The following is a 14,617-nucleotide window of genomic DNA, read 5'->3' as shown; positions in this document are numbered from 1 at the left end:
GGTCTTTTGATGAAGCCACCGTGTGACCGCGTTTGATTCCGGAGCCACTTTGACAGTTTGGAGGCTGTCTGAAGTCAGATCAGAGGCGCAAGAGGGCCCGGAGAAGCAGACGTCCAGCCGGGCGAGAAGATCAGAGGAGACATTGTGAGGTACGCGGCACTACCGCCGGCCGGCTCCTGCAACTTTTCCCTTTGTATGTTTTTTTTTTTTTTTTTTTTTTCACTCCCCAAAAAATATACGTATAGCACTCCCCTGGCTCAGTTAACAAACGGTAACAAAAGGTTTTATCAGATTTGAACCCACCCTTTCCTGGCTGAGTGTGTATGTGTGTGTGCGTGCCAGGGGAGAAAGTTGGTTCGCATTTCTCATTTTCATCACTCCCGCGCTAAAACAAACCCGTTTTACCTGTGCCAGTTGTATTCTTCTGATTCAGCCGCATGCCAGGAGGAGTTCAAGTAGTACAAGAAATGACTTGTTTGATGTGTGCATACCAACAAAGAAGCACAATTAAGTTGTCGAACTCGTTTTCATCACTACAATTTGTTCTGGTTTCTTCCAGTAGGCTGTTATGCTGCTAAGAAAAAATCTTGACTGTATAATCACCTCATTGTATTATTACACGTACACGATTGGACCTGATTGTTGTTATATTGTTTTGTTTTGTTTTCAAACAAATTAATCTAAAATCAGAAAATAGTGACAGTACTTAAAGAGGAAGTGAAAAATGTGTCTCCACTAGTCTAAACATGGCATAATATTGTGTTTGTGGAATGTGAATTAAGCAGAAAAATCCACCGTTTTTATCCATCTCGAGGGCGTCCATTTTGCCTTGTATTGCTACTTGCTGTCCACAAAAAACGGACTGACAGTCGTAGAAGATTGTTTTAGAACTTTTTATATTGATTGCACATTTTTGGGCATCTATATATTTCCCAGACATCTGTTTTGAAAAACTACTAGATGAAGTAGTAGTTGTAGAGGTAGTGGTGTCATCATAATTATGAATAATTCTCCTTTACTGAATTTCCCCACATGCCATGTTAAACTGCAGGATGCTGAGATGTTTTTTTGTTTGTTTTTGTTTAGTTTTTGCATCTGTCAACATTTCATTCTCCTTTGTTATATTTCTCCTTTATGAGCATTTTCTGCACCCAAAAAAAACTTCTCCTTTGATCACGCAACAAAGTAGACACGTCCAAATGTCAAAGGGAGTGATATTTATGATTATATTCCGTGTTAAGTCACAATCTATTGCCATAAAAGGACCCAAAAGCAAGGCTGGTGCAATGTCTCCCTCTTGTGGCGAAAGCATGAACGTCAGAAAGGATGTTTCAGGCGTGATAAATCACCAGCGTCATCTAGCAGTACTGTATTTCATATCATTCGGGTGTATTATTATTAATGATAATATCATTTAAAACATAATAGTCCATGTGTGTGAAATATGTGTGTGTGTGTGTGTAACTTGTTCTCTGTGTGTGTGAAATCGCAGAATCACGGCACTGTTTGATTTCACGCCTGGAGCAGTCTGCAAGGCATCACCAATCGATCGACGATGCCTGCCCTCTGCGACTCACGAACAAACACGCACGCACTCACGCACACACACAAAACCAGTCCACTTGTTGCACACTCCAGCCAAGCTGAAAGCTTTGTTCGTCCTTCGGAAGCAATGGCAACATCCCTGAAGCTCTACTCCGGTGCTCTCATGCCCATCGTCGGGCTGGGGACGTGGAAAGTGAGTCGTTTACATCTGTGGCTGCAACTGAAGGGTGGAAATGCACGATAAAAGACAGGCGTGCCGTCCAAAGTTAAATTTAGGGAGTTGCGTAACGCGTCCGAAATCAACTGGCTGCGTGACATTATAATAGTGCGTGTGGATAAATCGTTGTGATTCTTAAAGCTAACCGTGTCTGATGCTAATCCAATACGTCTCGTTCGGAGATAACAGTTGAAAGATGCGAGCGGATTCGTTCGGGATTCGCCATGTCATGTGATTTTTTTTTTTTTTTTTTTTTTTTTGGACACCTTACAGCGCTAACATGCAGACATGGGCGCATATAATTCACAAAACGATCAGCATCGCATCGCCATGTAATCGCGTATTCTTGACTTTCTGTTTTGAACGCATGGTTTGATGCGCGTATTGAGCTAGCTAGCGATACAGAAAACGTTCATATTTTGGCGTTGAGGTTAAATAAATAACTACATGTTTTATTTTCATGTTTGCGGCACAATTGAGTTTGGAATGTGTATGTGTGCAGTTTTTTCAATGCAACCAAGCAATTCCTGCTCTTTGTTTTTTTTTTCGATTAATTATTTGGGTCTTCGTTTGAGAGGGCGAACTTAAAGTAAAAATGTTACCGTGAACTCGACTTGACTATGAGCAAGACTTTGGCACACAATTAAAAGAGCCTTCACGCTGTTTAATGCCACACCCAGTCAAAGCAAATGTCAAACTAGAATTGTTGAAACTATCATGTAGCTCATCCCTCGGCTTTCTAGGTCAATCCGAATGCATTATGGGAAATGCAAACAAAACCTATAAAGCAACTGATATTTCAACCGAAACAATGCAGCATCGCATTTGGACAGTCAATAAAACGACTCAGTGATATATTCTTTATGCTGTGTTAGGAAAAAAAAAAAAATCATTTCTTTTTCATGATGTCATGACTGTATATTTTTGTAAAATACAATATTACGGGGGGCATTCTTATTTTCTCACCGCAAAAGCTGGCCAATGGGAGAAGAGGGAAGACAGCGCGGCGGCGCTTCAAGCCCGCCACACGCTGCCGTGCCGGGTGCTCGTCGTGTGAATGACTTTTGTTTCATGGAGCCTCGAGGCAAAAAGTTAACATGTTTGAAGGTTTTCGCCTCACGAGGTACAGAAAAGACGCAAGAAGCAATCATTTGTTTTCTAGTCTGAAGCTGGCAAAGTGACTGAGGCGGTGAAAGCAGCCATCTCAGCGGGCTACCGGCACATCGACGGCGCTTTCATCTACCGGAACGAGGTGGAGGTGGGCGAAGGAATCCAGGCCATGATCAAGGACGGAGTCGTCAAGCGAGAGGACCTTTTCGTTGTCAGCAAGGTAAGTTGCTTTGTCGAATCGCAGTCCTAATTCCCGGTCCCGGTCAGCAACGAAGCCGCCAAACGGAAGTTCAAGTCCGGCAAACGGTGCCGTTTGGGATGCCGCTTCATGTTCCGACACCACATATTTTTTGTCCCTTAGCTGTGGTGCACTTTCCATGAAAAGTCCATGGTTCGGAAAGCTTGTGAGAAGACCCTGCGCGATCTCAAACTTGCCTACCTCGACCTTTATCTGGTGCACTGGCCGATGGGATTCAAGGTAGATGACGCAAGTGTTATTGTTCTCGATATAGGTTTGTAAAATCATCTCTTTGTAATTATGTAGGCTGGGGACGACCCATTTCCTTTGGACAGCAACGACGAAACCATTGCTGATGATTCAGACTACCTGCAAACATGGGAGGTGAGTTAAGTTTGCCCAAAAAAAAAAAGCATCCGGAACAGAGCCCTGTGGAGCGCCTCAGAGCACACAAATGGAAGATTATTTTGGGGGTGAAAAAAAACTAGAAAAGTAAATGTTTTGTTTTTTAGGGGATGGAGGAGCTGGTCGATGCCGGTCTGGTCAAAGCCATCGGCGTGTCCAATTTCAACCGGGCTCAGATTGAGCGTCTCCTCAATAAGCCGGGCCTCAAGTACAAGCCTGCCAATAACCAGGTACACCAACACACACAATGTGAAACCGTAATAATGTTTCTTTTCTATAAAAATGGCAGAGTCTTCCTTATCAAAATGGTGCTGTTCTGAAAGGGTAGTAGTCTGTCATGCTTTTACCCAGCCGGAGGAGGAAGAATAAAAGATTTTCTCATTCCCCTGAATTTGATGCAGTTCACCCCGAAGGCTCGGCTAATTAGCTTAGGCCGATGTTTACCCTGTCCGTCTTGGATTGATCTGGCCGTGTATTAGATTTAGCTGCCATTTTCCCCTCCGCCCTGCAGCCCTTGTCCAAAAATTGCCAAAATGGCGACCATTTTGTGTTCTGTTTATTCTCCCCAAAAAAAAAAAAACAAGATTTGAGAAACGTCTTGCAGTCACAACTCAACCGAGGGACATTTACGAGGGCCCCCAAAAGAAGTAGCGCCGAATCCGATCCCTCCCCGCATGGTGACTTGGCTTGTACATTTTGTGCCTGAAGGTGGAGTGCCACCCGTTCTTGTGCCAGGAGAAGCTGATCAGCTACTGCCACTCGAAGGGCATCGCCGTGACCGCCTACAGTCCCCTCGGCTCCCCCGACCGACCCTGGTATGGTTCGCTTCTCGTCAAAACTAACACGCCTGACCAACACCGCCGGCCGTGCGTTGCAGGGCAAAACCGGACGACCCTTCGCTTTTGGACCATCCCAATATCACGGCCATAGCCAAGAAGCACAACAAAACGTCCGCTCAGGTACAGCCGCAGTGAAAGCCGCGTCCGTTCTCGACGATTTGTTCTCAACTCGGGCTCTCCAATCAGGTCCTGATCCGCTTCCACATCCAGAGGAACGTGATTGCGATTCCCAAATCGGTCACGCCTCAGCGCATCCAGGAGAATTTCCAGGTGCGAGGAACCGTTCCGATATTTGCAAACAGTCCCCTCGTTGCCTCGCCCCTCGCTCTGATGGAAACCTTTGCAGGTGTTTGACTTCCAACTCAGCGACGAGGACATGAAGACCATTTTGGGATTCAATCAGAACTGGAGAGTCTGCGGGATGCATTGGTGAGTGCCTGGAAATCAAGTCAAGCCTTTCGTTGTTGTGCGGCGTTTATTTTGTATTTTTTTTTCACGAGTGGTTTGACTTTGGCTTTCAGGAGCGGGAAGCACAAGGACTACCCTTTCCACGCTGAGTTCTGATGTGGAAAATTGGCACGCTGGATGCTGCGAAAAGACGGGCAGCTTTCTTGACCGTCAAATATGTACCGCTCGATTTATCGTAAACGTTGGCAAGGGGCTAAGCGAGTTTGCGGTGTATCAATATGTAGCGCTATACATTTTCCCCGTGATTGCATTTATAGCACTTCCCTTTATTTCCCAGTCATATGTGGCACATGTGACTGCCGGCATCGCTGAGTCACGCGTGCTACTTGTGATGGCGTTGCCTCATTTGTTTTCACTTCTCCCGTGCGTGCCAAAGCCGCGCGCTCGGGATCGGTCCCTGAACGCCACCGTCGGGAGCGTCAGTAGCGCCGCGAAGGAGGATGTTACAATCAAGTAATTATCGTAGCACGTATTGGGTTTTGTCGTCTTTCACTGCTGGACGTTTTTAACAAATAAATAAAATAAGAGAACCGATTGAGTGCCAGCCAGTTAAGAGCATCTTTCAAGGCTCACACAATGTTGTGTTTTATGACTACGTCAAATAGGAAAGGTTAGATTGACTTCTTTCATCACACAAAAAAGTTTGTTTCTACCGCCAAAACGCAGAAAATAAGCTTTTTGCGAAAGGATACATTTTGCGCACAACACTGACTGAACATCTGAAAGGTCCTGTTCTTCTATAAAATGCCAACCGCAACAATGAAGATGTGCTTTTGATGGCAAAATAACGCATTTACAATGAGTCGCCAAACTTGGAACTATTTGCATGCTTTTTAGTAGTAGTAGTAGTCTGTAGTAGTGTGTGTACATGCGTGCCTTGCGTGTATGTGTATTCTACTTCTAAATTGAAAAGAATCTCCGTCATCATTTCACTTTTGTGACTATCGATTAAACATGGCTGCTTGCAATGATCAAATTCTCAAAGATCCACCATGTTCATGGTGTCCGGGTTTTCACGTTCTATTGAAACAGGTGAGCTCCTCCAAAAGAGACCCAATGCTGCCATCTGCTGGCCATAGTTTTTTTTTTTTTTAACTTAGCGAGCAAATCAGAGCTGGCCAAGATTTCTCCCCGAACTACAAATGTATACTACTTTATTATAATCATTTTATTATTATTCGGAACATTTGTGTAGTAATGCCACTTGCAAGTTTACTGTAGAAACAATCAGACACGGATTAAGAGTAATGAGCCATGTCCTATGGCAACTTTTTTTTTTTTTTATTCCATTTCCAAGCATCGTCCAATCAATCATCAACGCTCACACACACACACACACACGCGCGCAAAGTGCAGACATGTAGACAATGATTATTGAAACAGCACTGTCTATGCATAATAGGCAACATGAAGAGCAAAAAAGTGCCGAGTATTGCACATGATCAGCTTGAGGTTTTTGTTTTTGACATGAAAATGTTGAAAAACATCTCCAGCAAAAAGTGCTTGTTTTGTTTTTTTTTTTTTTTGTTTGATATTCAAACGTGTGTCTTATTCAGTCCCGGCTTGTTCACAAAGAATAACCCCCCCAGTTGAAGCAAAGAAAGCACGAGATTGATGTCGATTCCTGAGCAAGTCAACAAGCTGACCTAATAGGGGGGTGACTGAAAGCCCACTTTGTTCCTTGAATACAAATCTCATACTGAGAGTCACCAAAAGCCACGTGATAAATTAGCATTCAAATTCCAAACCAAACCCAGAAGTGTCCGTCAGTCTGTGTGAATACCCTCAGGAGCAATCGGTGAAGGTGGTCACCATGTTGCCCCTCCTCTGCGTCACTGTCCTGCAGTGCTGCTTGGCTGAGTGCTGGAATCTGCCGTCGCTCCTGCTCGTGTGCGCGTTAAAGGAGAACATCTTCTCCAAGTCCTCAAACATGTCATCAAACAGTCCCCCCCCTCCTCCTCCTCCTCCTCCGAAGGGCCGCCTCTGTTGGTTCCCCGAGGCCTCGCGGAAGAACCTCTTCTGGTGTGCTTGATGCTGGGAGTGGAAGTGTCGCTGCTGACCGAAAAAGTCAAAGTCCTTGAAGATGTCGTCGACGTTGAACGAGCGGTGGTGCTGCCGGAAGTTGTAGTTGGCGCTTGGGCCGCCGTGAGCCGACGGGCCGTGGCCGAACTGGTCGTACTCTCGCCGCCTCTTGTCGTCTGATAACGTCTCGTACGCTGAGGTAAGACAAAGGAGACATTGACTGTTTGCTTGTATGCAAGTTGTTGCGTCTCATTGAAATTGAACCAAATCAAATCTTTTGCCGTTTGCCTAGTTGTATGCAAGCCCGTTGTGAATTTTGCCGAATTGTGACGTCACCCGAGAAAGAAAAAAAAAACAGGCTAATTTTCAGACTGACTACAACATTCCTGCTCCACATTGGAATGCAAAGAGTTCCTTACCCTCAGCTATTTCTCTGAACCTGGCCTCGGCGTTCGGGCCCTTGTTTCGGTCCGGGTGGTACTTGAGAGCCAGCTTATGGAAGGCTTTCTTGATCTGGCGCTCCGAGGCGTCTCTGGGCACCCCCAGGATGTCGTAGTAGTCCCTCTTGGCCAAAATGAACTCGGAGATGAGCAAGATGTGAAAGGCGAGCAGCAACACGCACTGCGCCGTGGCCATGACTGCTTCGGGGCTTCTTTTGTTGGGCACCTTTAGGAGACGTTACAACATTGTTAATAGCGTCTTGCACTTCGAATACATTTAGAAAGAATTCAAAAGACGTGCATAATAAGAATACGATTCAAGAAGAGTTCTAGCCAACTGATTATGTGTAGTCTTAAAACGCCCTTCCGAATCGAGACGTTTACAGGCTGCAAAAAAATGACAACTCACTCGCCATTTTGGAGAAAAAATGAGGACGGTTGGCTATCCTAAATTCCACATAAAGCTCTTAAACAGTTGTTAAGTAATTACGATCTAAATGATTCAGTGCGGCTTACCTAGGTCACCGAAGAAGCCGGGGCCACTGCCGAGTGCTGACAGCTCCAGCTGATACGAAACCGCAAGCTACCGTTTGTTGACCAAAATACGATGCTGAGCCCGAGCACCACGACTCGCAACGCTATTGGTCCGTTCCGAGAACGCCGTGACTCTTAGCCCTCTGATTGGTCGAGGTTGTCCACGTAGCTTCACGTAACATAAATGGCTCAAGAGGTATATTTCCAAATACTTCCTGGTTCGTCTTACAGAAAAGGCGTGTCGTCCTCCAGCTGGTCGGCATTACATACAGATGGATATAAATATGATGTATGGACATATATAGATATAGATAGCTATAAATATAGATATACATATACTGTATATATCTGTACTGTGTACTGTATTTTTCGCAGAATTTGCCTCAGATTTTTGAAAAAACTGTACAGTAAAATCAGTTCAAATTTCGCCTAGTGATAGTATGGATACATACCGGAAAAGCTGTTTGCTGAACCGGATGTTTACGGAAAGCGATGACGTTCAAATCAAGGTCAAGGAAAGTTTGTCTCCCCCTGGCGTTTTTTTTGCATAGTGTAACGTTAGTATAAAAAAGTGCGTGTTTCATTGAATAACCTGTCAACGCAAAACATCCTCACCTGCCTACCTATTTGGATGGAATTGTGGAAGATTACATCTGCCTACCTATTTGGATGGAATTGTGGAAGATTACATATATCGTCGGTGTTCAAAATATTAGGGGGTGTGGAAATGGAGTGAACTTCCATGTTCATGACCATATTAACAGTATTGGTCAACTTTACCCATGTTGATATGCACAGGCTGGTACCAAGAGAACGTCCTTATTCTCTATAGAACCTTTCTCTAGTTTTACAATGTAGCCTGCTGGTCGTGTTGTATTTGTTTTTGACAATGAATGTGTTTCGATGCTTGACCTTTTTTTATGGGAAACTGACGAAAATAAGAAAGTGAGTACAGTGAAGAAGCCAAGAACTTCGTTTGACAGCCATATTTTCAGTGAAATATATACATACGTACATTCAACACAGTTGAGATAATTTGTACACTACGCAGACACTCGATAAGGCACCTTTGCACAAATGCAATTCATGCACTTTCCCAACATTGGTTTTCAGAGGTTAACTTTGTGTCCAATTCGATTGCTCTCGACAAGCGGATCCATCAGCATAAGTTGCGCATTGCTTGACTCGCCGCGATCTTGCTTTCTATAATGTCCAACAGCCACTTTTCGGTGAATTCAGTCCTCCCGGGTGTGTGCATCAGCCTGTTGGACTCTACGACGAAGTGCACATCGATAGGCTCCGTTTGCGGTCCGACTTTGGAGACGTCCATCACGAAGTAGACGCCGGCCGCAGTGGGAATGGGGATCTGCGGCGACGGGGTGCTAAAGTTCGCCAAGTAATGGTAAGACGTCAGGTCCTCCTCTTCGGTCCAGTAAAGAAAGTCCAGGCTGTATATCCATCTTGCATTCAGCTGCCATGTTTGGATAAACTCTGCAATCTGCTCTTTGCCCACTTCCACTGTAAAGTCTTTGGCAGCTACCCAAAGCATGTTTTTTCCCCCCCTTTTTTTTCTTTTAAGTCACACAACAACAACGGTGACGGACTCATTTGCATTGTGTCAAGGTATTAAAAGTTTTCATATGCTCGTCGTTGTCGATGACATAATGATTTGGTTTTTGTTTTAAAGGGTCAGCACGTGACGTGTCGGTCTGAACATTAGCCTGTTGCTATCATTACGGTAAATCAACCTGTTGTTACGTGTCTGTTCTTACGGCTTCTTCCATAAATTTAGCGAAGCGCATTTCGTAGATTACACAGAAGTATGCCATCTAAACAATTTGAATCAAAGAGGCACAACATGTTGAGATGGATATGTTGGTTAAACCAGATAAACGTATTGTGCAAATATTACTGTCTGTAGCGCATACCAAATGCCAACGTGCAACATCGAAATGTTGTTTTTTTTCCTTTTGTGGATTCAATTTAAATTCATGCCGTACGCATCATACGCGCATTATTTTTAAAATAATGGTTATTTTTGTAACAACGGAAGCGCCGTCTTTTACGTATTTCCTGTCTTTTTTCCTGTTTTCGTGATAGCGCTAACGTTGCTAGCAGCACAACACCGAGTAAATGAATGATTGTCGTGTGTTGTTGTTTCATCAGGTAATTTCCGACTTTGTTGTGGGCTTCGCTATCTTGTCTGTGTGTAATTTGAGAACCGTTTGCCAATGCGGTCTTTTGACGGCTTAGTTGTGGGTTTCCATTCAGCGTTCCGTGACACGATGAGTGTCTCTCTCTCTGTCTCTCTCTAGTGGTTCGTCCTGTTCCGAGATTCCGTGTCGTCAAAATTTAATCGCCTCTCTTAGCGCAGCCTTCCTCTCAATAATGGCCACCAGCCACTTGTCAGTGAAGCGGGTCCTCCCCGGCGTGTGTACCAACCTGTGAGACTCCACCACAAAGTGGACATCGACAGGCTCAGTTTGTGGCCCAACTTTGGTTACTTGAACGGCGAAGTAGACGCTCGCCGTCCCCTGAATGGGCCTCTGCGACGACGGACTGCTGAAGCGAGCCCGGTAGTGGTAGTAGGTTTGATGTTCATCTTCTGTCGAGCAGAGGCAGTCCAGACTGTAAATCCAGGGAGGTTTCAGCTCCCACGTCCGAATATACTCTGCGATCTGCTCTTTGCCGACTTCCACGGTGAAGTCTTGGGCTGCCACCCACTTGATGTGCTCTTCGGGTGGGTCACGCTCCCTCTCGCGCAGGATTTTGACAAGTATACTCGACTCGGCGGGTAAATTAAGACGAGATGGAGGACGATGATCATCCATATTATCAGAGGTTTTAGTCCGGAGTCAAAGGAAGCGACGGCATTCATTTGCTTGTGCTGTTTCCATGACTACCAAGAGCATTAGAAATGTGACAGAGCCCCCTATAGGCCTCTCTTGTATTACAACAACTTCTATTATTAAATGAGTAATGCACATTTGCAACTTTCGGACAGTATTCTGCCGGGATGGGAATGATTAACCGTTTTCCTCCCTCCTGTTGCTCTCAGTGAGCCGGCAGACGCATGTCGCGGATCAGGACCACACTTGACAGCGTCACCAAGGCAGTAGGAAGCACCGACCTCATCTCCAAGTTCTCCCGTCTCAAGCCCGGCAACCCCGTGGTGGACGGCGCCCATGCTGAAAAGGTTCTGGTCAAAGCCGAGAAGGTCGCGTCCGAGGACCTGGGCGTGTCATTGTCTCCCGAAGCCTCCGTAGGTGATGCAGATGGTGAGAAATGTGTAGAGCAGGATGACAAGAAAGAAGCGCGAGCTGCGGAAAAGCCATTTGTCCCAGCCAAGAGTTCCAGTTCCGCTTCAGAGGCGTCTGGATCCGTCTCGCCCTTAAAGCACACAGCACAGCTCTTCCACCCGACCAACATAGACGAGACATACGAGACTTTAGCCCAGCACATCAACAGTTATTTTGGCATGGGCACGCACGAGGAGGAAGGAGAAAGCAAGCGCCAGCCGCGCAGTGCTCGCAAAAGTGCCGACCATGAGCCCGTTTTGTCTTTGGCGGCAGCGTCCAAGAGCATCGATGCACCCGCTGCCTCGCCTCCATCACAAGACCTCAGTCACCCGGAAGCCAAACCCCCGTCTGACTCCCCTGCAACAGAAAGCACAGCTCCGTCCCTTCCGGGTCTGCCCAGCCCCCCCAAAAAAGGCTTCACCCACTATCTGTCCTACCCTCGTCCAAGCGTGCAAGCTTTTGTGGGGAGCTACATCGCTCCGCTGGTGCCCAAGTTCCGAGGGGACGCCAAAAGCGCGGAGAAAGACAAGCCCCCGGCCGCAAGTGTGGCGGAGGCTTCCGTGGAGAGTCAAGACGAGAAGGCAGACGAGGCCAAGCAGCGGCAACTTTTGGCTCAAAGGGAGAAGGTCATCAAGATCATGCAGTTCTTTGAAGGGATTTTAGTGGCCGATTCTCACGCTGGTGCTTGTGCGTATCGCTTTGCAGATAACAGCCAGGGTGAGCGTTGACAACCGGACCAGAGCGCTCGTGAAGGGCCTACAGAGGGTTAACGACGTGCAGCTCCTCACCAGTCGTGTGGAGGAGCTCGGCTGTCACCTGCTGGAGTTCCCCGAGACGCGCGGCGTGGCCATCAAGGTGAGCAGGAATCATTTTGAAAGTGTTTTCAGCAAAGCCCCTGTTGATTTTCGGACTAAAAATTAGACATACAAAAGAGAGTTCAAATAATATTTTTTTTTGTATCGATTTTACAGGAGAAAGCTATACCATGCTTGCTGCGTTTGCGTCAGGCCACAGACCTCCGCTTCCAGGCTGCCGTGAGGGAGTCGCTGGCTCTGGTGGGCTACAACGAGCCGGTGAAAGGCAGAGGGATCCGGGTCCTGGCCATAGATGGAGGGGGGACAAGGTAAAATGTCTCCCCGATTGTTTTTTTTTTTTTTTGTTCATGTGTTGCTTTTTGGCCACAGAGGACTGTTGGCCCTGCAGACCCTCCTCAAACTGCAGAACCTGACCGGAAAACGAGTCCACCAGCTCTTTGATTACATCTGCGGAGTCAGCACAGGTGAATTGCGTGTGTCCGTCACCATCCCGACGGATAAAGTCAAATATCCTCTTGGCTCAGTAGGCTTCTGTTTGTTTGCTTTTTAGGTGCCATCCTGGCTTTCATGCTGGGGATTTTTCAGATCCCCCTGGAAGAGTGCGAGCAGATGTACAGGAAGTTGGGCTCGGACGTCTTCAAGCAGAACGTCATCGTCGGGGCCGTCAAGATGGGCTGGAGCCACGCTTTCTACGACAGTGAAATCTGGGAAAACATCCTCAAGTTAGTGCTTTGTACTTTTTTAATTTGACTCACATCCAGCGCCATCTTGTCCGAAATAAATGTCTTTTTTTTTTTTTTTTTTTTTTTTTTAGGGAGCGCATGGGTGAGGGCTGCATGATTGAAAGTGCCAGAGATCCAAATTGTCCCAAAGTAAGTCCTCACAAAACAACTGAATACCGGTGGTGCCTTAAGATGGATGAACATTGATTGCGTAGCCAATACACTGCACCAAGATGACACAAGATGGCGCCAGAGTGTTATTTTCCTTAATTTCTTTTTTTTTTTCTCTCAATATCCTATTTGTCCACCAGGTGTCAGCGGTAAGCACCCTGGTGAACAGGGGCCTGCCTCTGAAGGCCTTTGTGTTCAGGAACTACCGGCTGATGCCAGGAGTGAGGTCGCACTACCTCGGAGACTGCAAATACAAAATGTGGCAAGCCATCCGGGCGTCGTCTGCAGCACCGGGCTACTTCCAGGAATACGTCCTTGGCAAAGATCTGCACCAGGTATGACAAGCGGCTCGGACAATCGCTTCGGCTCTCTCACGTGTCTCGCCCTCTTCTTCTAGGATGGCGGCCTGCTGATCAACAACCCCACGGCGTTGGCCATCCACGAGTGCAAGTGCCTGTGGCCCGACACGCCGCTGCAGTGCGTGCTCTCCCTGGGCACCGGGCGACACGAGGTGGCGGGGAAGAACGCCGCCACCTACACCAGCCTCAGAGACAAGCTCACCAACGTCATCAGCAGTGCCACCGACACCGAAGGTAGCCTATTTCGTGGAATAAGAAGCGCAAAGACGAGTCATTCGTTCCTAGCTCAGTCAAGTGTGCCTTGTCATGCGTTGCTCAGAAGTGCACACCATGCTGGACGCCCTCCTGCCGCCCGACACCTACTTCCGCTTCAACCCTTACATGAGCGAGGACGTGCCGCTCAACGAGAGCCGCGCGGACAAGCTGAATTTCCTCATGGGCGAGGGCGAGGGCTACCTGCGGCGCAACGAGGCCAAGCTGCGCGCGGCGGCCGGCGCGCTGACTCGGCAGAAAAGCGCCGTCCAGAGACTGGCCGAGTGGGCCAAGCTCAAGGCGGACATGTACGAGGGCCCTCCTTTCGCCTCCAAACTCTGACTCGTCTGGTCGGGCGAGACGGCCGCAATGCAATTCATCGTTTACAGTCTTTCATAACTTGATTTTAACGTAGCCGCTAGCATGCGTTGACCTAGGCTTGTGTCCCTGCATGGCGCAGGCTCAATTCTCATTGGCGTGACAAAAAAAAAAAAAGCTGTAAATATTGGTTGAATAGTGACTTGAATACATTAAGCTTTTTGCACGAGTGCATGCCGTTGGCTGTTTCTAACACCAAACGAGGTGGAAAAAAAAAAAAACCTTGACTTTGGAAGTGTTCATTCCTAACCTCACGACATGTAAATAATATTTCATGTGATGTTTATTTCAATCAAACGTGAACTTTTAGTCAATTTCACATTTTGTCATCATAGGAGTCATTTCACAGTGTGAGAGTTTAATTAAACTGTTGACAGTTTTTACTTTCACCAAACGTTTGACCATCTTTTTAGTTATCTGCTCCAAGCTCTTACCACCAGGGGTGCGCATACAGTGAAACATTTAAAAACGCGCACCAGATTCAAGTGAGTCGCCGCGCATCTTGTTTTGCCCTCGTTTGAAAATAGGAACTGCAACTTCCTCAATATTTATCCTCAATAATGACACTTCCGGTTTAAAATCTGGGCAGAATTGTCTCACGGCGTTCCCCCGCAACTGCTCCATTCCTCAGTTTTCAGCGCAAGCTGCTTATTTAGCTTAAAAAAAAAAACTGCTTACTCAAAACAGCATTTATTCCTACGGAATTTTTAAGATTGATATTTCGATCTTGCATGTCATAGGCTGTTGTTAGGAGTTCACAAGGGAAGCCTGTAGTGTCAACTTAACACTAACAATTCAAGAGC

General features: G+C 46.6%; 3 protein-coding genes and 1 long non-coding RNA gene across 11 annotated transcripts; 2 read left to right on the top strand and 2 right to left on the bottom strand.

Annotated features, from left to right (window-relative positions):
- Nucleotides 1-5,356, top strand: akr1b1.2 (aldo-keto reductase family 1, member B1 (aldose reductase), tandem duplicate 2). Its single transcript, XM_086021994.1, has 11 exons — nt 1-149; nt 1,493-1,738; nt 2,925-3,092; nt 3,234-3,350; nt 3,417-3,494; nt 3,623-3,745; nt 4,224-4,330; nt 4,393-4,474; nt 4,541-4,624; nt 4,701-4,783; nt 4,876-5,356. The coding sequence occupies exons 2-11, from the start codon at nt 1,556-1,558 to the stop codon at nt 4,916-4,918; spliced, it is 1,068 nt and encodes a 355-aa protein (XP_085878120.1). The 5' UTR covers nt 1-149; nt 1,493-1,555; the 3' UTR covers nt 4,919-5,356.
- Nucleotides 5,357-6,060: 704 nt separating this feature from the next.
- Nucleotides 6,061-7,947, bottom strand: LOC147126367 (dnaJ homolog subfamily B member 9-like). Its single transcript, XM_086021996.1, has 3 exons — nt 7,801-7,947; nt 7,264-7,510; nt 6,061-7,038 (listed from the first exon to the last, which is right to left on the bottom strand). The coding sequence occupies exons 2-3, from the start codon at nt 7,478-7,480 to the stop codon at nt 6,608-6,610; spliced, it is 648 nt and encodes a 215-aa protein (XP_085878122.1). The 5' UTR covers nt 7,481-7,510; nt 7,801-7,947; the 3' UTR covers nt 6,061-6,607.
- A 660-nt stretch (nt 7,948-8,607) lies between these two features.
- Nucleotides 8,608-14,193, top strand: LOC147126365 (calcium-independent phospholipase A2-gamma-like). 7 transcript variants are annotated; one of them, XM_086023102.1, is made up of 11 exons: nt 8,608-8,763; nt 9,038-9,220; nt 10,877-11,743; nt 11,823-11,972; nt 12,089-12,240; nt 12,302-12,396; nt 12,483-12,654; nt 12,747-12,804; nt 12,966-13,160; nt 13,223-13,418; nt 13,504-14,193. In XM_086023102.1, exons 3-11 carry the CDS (start codon nt 10,892-10,894, stop codon nt 13,776-13,778), a joined length of 2,145 nt encoding a protein of 714 aa, XP_085879228.1. In that variant the 5' UTR covers nt 8,608-8,763; nt 9,038-9,220; nt 10,877-10,891; the 3' UTR covers nt 13,779-14,193. The 7 variants fall into 7 exon arrangements, with proteins under 7 accessions (XP_085879228.1, XP_085879233.1, XP_085879229.1 ...); XM_086023107.1 differs by having other exon boundaries at nt 9,038-9,441; XM_086023106.1 differs by lacking the exons at nt 8,608-8,763; nt 9,038-9,220 and adding exons at nt 9,753-9,984; nt 10,134-10,558.
- On the bottom strand, nt 8,723-12,635 carry LOC147126366 (uncharacterized). Of its 2 annotated transcripts, none has more exons than XR_015084877.1 (3): nt 12,102-12,635; nt 11,555-12,027; nt 8,723-11,474 (listed from the first exon to the last, which is right to left on the bottom strand). It is a non-coding gene; the product is annotated as an uncharacterized LOC147126366 (long non-coding RNA). The 2 variants fall into 2 exon arrangements; XR_015084878.1 differs by having other exon boundaries at nt 11,555-12,012.
- Nucleotides 14,194-14,617: the final 424 nt, after the last annotated feature.

The sequence above is a fragment of the Filicampus tigris genome, chromosome 22, assembly GCF_054856515.1.
Source record: "Filicampus tigris isolate MCC_2025a chromosome 22, RoL_Ftig_1.0, whole genome shotgun sequence".
Taxonomy (NCBI): Eukaryota; Metazoa; Chordata; class Actinopteri; order Syngnathiformes; family Syngnathidae; genus Filicampus; species Filicampus tigris.
Note: the sequence above shows the minus strand (reverse complement) of the source record. Positions and strands in the feature narration are given on the sequence as shown.